This window comes from Nicotiana attenuata, unplaced genomic scaffold, assembly GCF_001879085.1.
Source record: "Nicotiana attenuata strain UT unplaced genomic scaffold, NIATTr2, whole genome shotgun sequence".
In the NCBI taxonomy this organism is placed as follows: Eukaryota; Viridiplantae; Streptophyta; class Magnoliopsida; order Solanales; family Solanaceae; genus Nicotiana; species Nicotiana attenuata.
The window spans coordinates 113,256-119,194 of NW_017670664.1; the positions used below are offsets into that span (position 1 = coordinate 113,256).

The following is a 5,939-nucleotide window of genomic DNA, read 5'->3' on the forward strand; positions in this document are numbered from 1 at the left end:
CTTATGATGGCCGGGTACATTTTTACCGAGTCCTCTTTGAGGCCGGGTACGATACGATATGATGATGATGATGCCCACAGAGGCGAATGTTTTTAAAAGTTTATGTATATATATGTATTATGCATTTCATGTCAGTAGTCCCCAGAGGCACTCAGATGTTACAGGTTGTATCCCCTCTATCTCTCTTTACATTACTGTTCTTATTTATGTTTTCCTGCCTTACATACTCGGTACTTTATTCGTACTGACGTCCCTTTTGCCTGGGGATGCTGCGTTTCATGCCCGCAGGTCCCGATAGACAGGTTGACATTCCTCCTAGTAGGTTATCAGCTCAGCGGAAGGTGTTGGTGCACTCCACTTGCTCTGGAGTTGCCTATTTGGTCAGTATGATTTGGACATATATTGATTGGTATGGCGGGGCCCTGTCCCGACCTTATGATATGTATGTACTCTTAGAGGCTTGTAGACAGATGTCATGCATATGAAAGATTGTATGGCCTTGTCGGCCTATGTTCGGTGTATGAGTGTTCATTTTGGTCTTATAGGACTGCATGTCACATGTATAAGTTTGTATTACATGTTGGGTCGTCTTATGTCAAGTATTCCCTTATGTTTTATTCTAGTTATATCATGACGGCCCTTCCGACCCATTTACCCATGATGGTATGATAATAAAGATACGTTACGTTGGTACTCGGTTGAGTAAAGTACCGGGTGCCTATCGCGGCCCTCCGATTTGGGTCGTGACATGGGATCTCTCCCAAATCTCCTTTGAACTACACCAACCTATCAATAACCTTATCCTATCTATAAACCCAACCCTCTATAATAACTCAATTGATACTCCTTATTTGTTCTTAACCTCTGATGGAACTTTTTCCACAAAATCGACAATATCCCTTCTCCACCCCAATTGCAATGTAACAAATTGCACCTCCTTTTATTGGATCTGGCAGCTTAATACCCTTAACAAAATTAAGTATTTCCTATGGCAATGCATGCATAACAGACTTCCTACGAAATACTACCTCAACCACATTGGCATGCAAATTGATCCCATCTGCACTCTTTGTCGTCAGGATGAAGAAACTATCACCCACATATTCCTCTATTGCCCTCATGCAATACACTTCTGGAACGATATTGGCCTAAACATAAACCTTCTAGACATTCCTTAACATGCACTGGCTTAATGCCCTGAGGAAGACCTCCCCCCTATCCTTAGCCATTCCTTAACCCGGGACGAATACCTACCCTTTGCTGTTTGGCTTTTATGGAACAACAGAAATAATAATGTATTCAACCGAATCAACAAAGCCCTCTCCAGTCATCTCGTCTATGTACGAGCTTTGGAATACAAACACTGTGCCACCAACCCCTCTAATAGACTCCCAGTTATCCATAACATAGATGTTCGTTGGCAACCTCCCCCTACTAACTTCATTAAAGTGAATATTGATGGTTCCTTCCGCAATAAGCATAGAATAGGTGGTATTGGAGAAATTTTCAGAAATTCTCAAGGAGAATGGATCCTTGGATTTAGCAAAGCCTCTATTGGACCTACCCCTCTTTCCATAGAACTTCAGGCCTTAAAACATGGCCTTCAACAAGCAATGGAGAATAATTGGTCACACTTAGCAATTGAGACTGACGCGGCAAACATCATTGACCTCCTGGAATCAGACATCTATAATCCTCATAACAATATTATCTCTGAATGCAGGTACTGGATGAGGATCCACCAATCCAACACATCTACAGTGAAGGCAATCAGGTGGCACATGAATTAGCGAAGCAGGCATCAACTCAAGCTAATATCAACTACTCAGCTGCCTTCTTACAAATGTCAGAATCACTGAAGGATTTAGTTCTATGTGATACTAGTGGCACTACTACTATTAGAACTATTAGTACTAATGTTAATGTATCAAACAACTTAGCACTGTTGGACTCCCATGCCTCTACTAATTTAGCAGTCACCAGTCTAGCAACCAGTAGTTCCCTAGCTAACCTAGACTATGGTCCGATGAGGACCCTCTCATGTATCAACCCTTAATAGTGTTATATATAATATTTCCTGTTTTCAAAAAAAAAATGAGAATGGCCATAAGCTTATAACTGAGAAATATTGACCAAAACAAAATATTCAAGAAAAGTTTCACCTTGTTTATAGTTTCTAAATCTTGTCATTTCAAATGGCTTTACAGCAATATCTACGGCCAATGTTTTCAGCTGGAGGGATACTAATAAGTAATAAGCAACCCTTGATGGAGAGGTTTACAGCTACTTAGAAGCCGAGAAACTTTAAGTTCTATGCACTAATCGTATTAAAGACAAGAGTGGGTTATTCTAGTGGTGAGCACCCTCCACTTCCAACCAAGAGGTTGTGAGTTCGAGTCACCTCAAGAGCAAGGTGGAGAGTTCTTGGAGGGAGGGATGTCGAGGGTCTATTGGAAACAGCATCTCTACCCCAGGGTAAGGGTAAGGTCTGCGTACACACTACCCTCCCCAGATCCCACTAGTGAGATTATACTGGGTTGTTGTTGTTGATGCACTAATTGTATTAAAAATATTTATACGATTACTTATAATTATATCTCTACGATAAACATTATTAATTGGTAACCTGTCCTCATAGAAATGACAAGTTATCTCCTATAATAGGATAAACTGCACTGGTAATGAAAAAAAAAATTACATTGTCGGTATATATTACTTCAATTGATATTCTAATATCAAAATTGAATTCACAACATACACAAAGTGCAACACAAATGAATCACTCTGCTGTATCAAGATTTGGTTAAACATCCACATAATTTAACATCATTTTCAAGGATGAATTCAAGTTATAGCCATTTAAAATTGTGAAAAAACAGGTAGAGAATGATCTTATATAAATTGTGTGCATGATCTCATCAAGACACTAAAGGTCCTGCAACAGCAAGCTCCAAGAAGTTGACATCATGGACTTTGAAACCAAAAGTTGATATCACTTTGAATCTTCATCTGTTGCCTTTGAGCAAGATGCGATTCCAGTTTGCTTGTATGAGCCTTCCCAATTTTGTCCATCAAAACATTTGATCTCAACATGAGTTAGCGTACCAGGATCAACACACCTTAATGTAACGGCTATACCATCTGGATTCGATCGTGGAATGTAGAAAGAAGTTATGCCACAAACTTTGCAGAAGGTGTGCTTAGCAGTGTGAGTCCCAAATGTATACGTTGTAATGAACTCCTTGGAGTCTCCGAGAAGTTCAAACCTCTCCGAGGGAACTATGAAGTGTGTGTTTCGTCTCATGGAACAGTCAGAGCAGTTACAATCCCAGGCCACAACGCTAGATGGTGCATAGACTTGCCATCTTACTCTTTTACAGTGACATCCGCCGGTATGTAGTACAAGCTCAGAATCCATTCTTCTGAATTGTCAATATCTGCACTGACTCTGCATCAGACAACATATATTAAGTCTTCATTTCTAGAAGTGAAGATTACCAGACAACATATTGCAGTTATACCAGATGGTTATCCAATAGACTTTCAAAGAAACAATTTAAGCAAATGACAAATCTAAAGATTTATCGTATAGCAGGCAATGATGAGGTGAGGATCGCCTTAGGTGTGAGCTTGGCATGTGCTGCCTCGATTAAAGCTGATTAGACTCAAGATGTTTGTACAGACATGAAATCCAAGGTACATTATTGTACAGACATACTTTTATCTCCAAATCTTATAGCAGGTTCTCTCGTCATCATGAAATCCGTAAAACTATGATGATCAGAATGAAACAACTCAAACCCTTCCCAGATCATCAACTGAAAGGTTGAATGATGTGCTCTGACAGTCAGTTCAATAGAAATGCCTGCTGAAACTACTTTCCTCTAATACGTTCCAGATAATGAGCTTGAAGATATCCAATAAAGAACTCCTGATATTTACATAAACTAAAAAAGACAAGATTTATTCACGATTTAAGAACTTCTATTGAATTATATTGCTCCTTGAAGATTTCGTGTATCCAAATTGAAGCATCTATTAGCAGTTTGGATACTAAATCCATGGCCGCATGGCGGCTAAATGCATTTCAGTGGGCTAAAGCAACCACTGACTGCGATCAACTATAGGAGTGTTAATGTCTTCCTTCTGTTTTCCCAAAAAACCATACAGAAATAACCAAAAGCATATAGGATCGACTAAACCAAGCAAAGTAAGAAGAAACAGAAGTAACAAGCCTTTGACTATGCTGCATGTCTGCAATCTGCATTATGATTTTGTTGCGAAAACATTAGGGAGCTCAGCCCTTGATCTTAGCCAATATCTAGATGCTCTGCTGTATATATGTGGAAATAATTTTCAACACAACAACATCGTACCCAGTTTAATCCCACATAGTGGGGTCTGAGGAACAGGGGAAGGTAATGTGTACGCAGACCTTACTCCTACCTTGTGGAAATAAAGATGTTGTTTCCAATAGACCCTCGGCTAAGGAGTGGAAAAATATTTCAACTAAGATCAAAATTAGAATGACTTCTGTTTCATCTCTCTCTGAGTTAGTGGTAAAAGTTTTAACTGAACTTATAATGTAAGGAGTTTAATAGTGTCAAATCCAGCTATGCAGTGGTAGAACAGATGGTAAGCGATCCGCTGAAACTGCTCAGACTATGCTCAAGTTGAGCGCGTAAAAATTCTTTACACTCTCTGTAGATACAACTTACATTCTAATCTAATCATTAACTTCAAAGGGAATAGGAAATCACCATAAAAGAATGCACTTTCACTGCTTAAAAAAATTTTCCAGCCTATTCTTATTGCAACCATCTACTGTCACACTACAACAACAACAACAACAACAACAACAAACCAGTAAAATTCCACAAATGGGGTCTGGGGATGGTAGTATGTACGCAGACCTTACCCCTACCCCGACAGACCCCCGGCTCAAGAAGACGAGTCTACTGTCACACTCTTTGTATATATTTAAGCATGATACAAAAGTTTAGCATATAATTAGTGTACATCTTCTTAGCTCAAACACGAATAAACATACAAAAACTCCAAAATTTTACAGCTCATCCTACTGGTAACTTAAACTTTTTCCTAAGACCAATTTGCTGTAAACTTGGAGCATAAGTACATCTATGAATGGGATACAAATTGCAATCACAATGATATAATCAAAACAATTTAAGCAATATGACACAAATTTTCAAATCAAAAAGAAAGAAATACTAGATAGAATCTTCAAATTAGAGATTATGAGAGCAAAACAAGAAATTACCTAGTACCAATAGAAACTTAACTACCCAACAAGTTGAGCATAGCAGGTATAAATTCATAAATAGTACACCATTTTCTTCGACACCAAAATTGAAACTCTTGTTATTTATTTTTTTGGTAAAAAATTTGGAAAAAATAAATTTCTCTTAAGGCGATCATCTGGGCCGGGCCTATATCATTGCTGATCCAGTGTAAAAGAAAGAAGGAATAGTCCACTAATTAGGTGTTTGGCCCAGTTTTGCAGATCAACAGAGTTGTGGGCCAATGGGCCTAACTCTGACATTTGTTTTGGGTGAAATTCAAAAATAGCCAGATTTATAAGTGGTAATTGAAAAATAGCTACAATTTCAAAAGTAATTGAAATTTAGTAATTTGTTATGTAAAGATAAATCTGAACGAAAACACTATTCAAAATCCGGAAAAAATTCTAGCATAATATATTGGAGTTCCAGTATAATATACTGGTCCAGTTAATATGTTTGATGTTCATATACAGGTGCTCCAATCTCCAGTATATTATGCTGGAACTTTCCGCGTGTTGGAGTTCCAGCATAATATGCTGGAAGTTCATACACAGGTGGACCAATTTCCAGTATATTATGCTGGAACTTTTCGTGTTGCAGCAAAATAGTGGCTATTATCAATGACTTTGCAAATGC

At 38.3% G+C, this 5,939-nt stretch overlaps 1 protein-coding gene across 1 annotated transcript; it reads right to left on the reverse strand.

Annotated features, from left to right (window-relative positions):
• Positions 1-2,682: 2,682 nt before the first annotated feature.
• On the reverse strand, positions 2,683-5,390 carry LOC109242031 (centromere protein V). Its single transcript, XM_019408854.1, has 2 exons — positions 5,282-5,390; positions 2,683-3,448 (listed from the first exon to the last, which is right to left on the reverse strand). Exon 2 carries the CDS (start codon positions 3,416-3,418, stop codon positions 2,993-2,995), a length of 426 nt encoding a protein of 141 aa, XP_019264399.1. The 5' UTR covers positions 3,419-3,448; positions 5,282-5,390; the 3' UTR covers positions 2,683-2,992.
• Positions 5,391-5,939: the final 549 nt, after the last annotated feature.

Excerpts from the sequence above, each read along its gene's own strand:
- LOC109242031 (XM_019408854.1), bottom strand. The coding sequence starts at position 3,418 with ATGGATTCTGAGCTTGTACTACATACCGGCGGATGTCACTGTAAAAGA.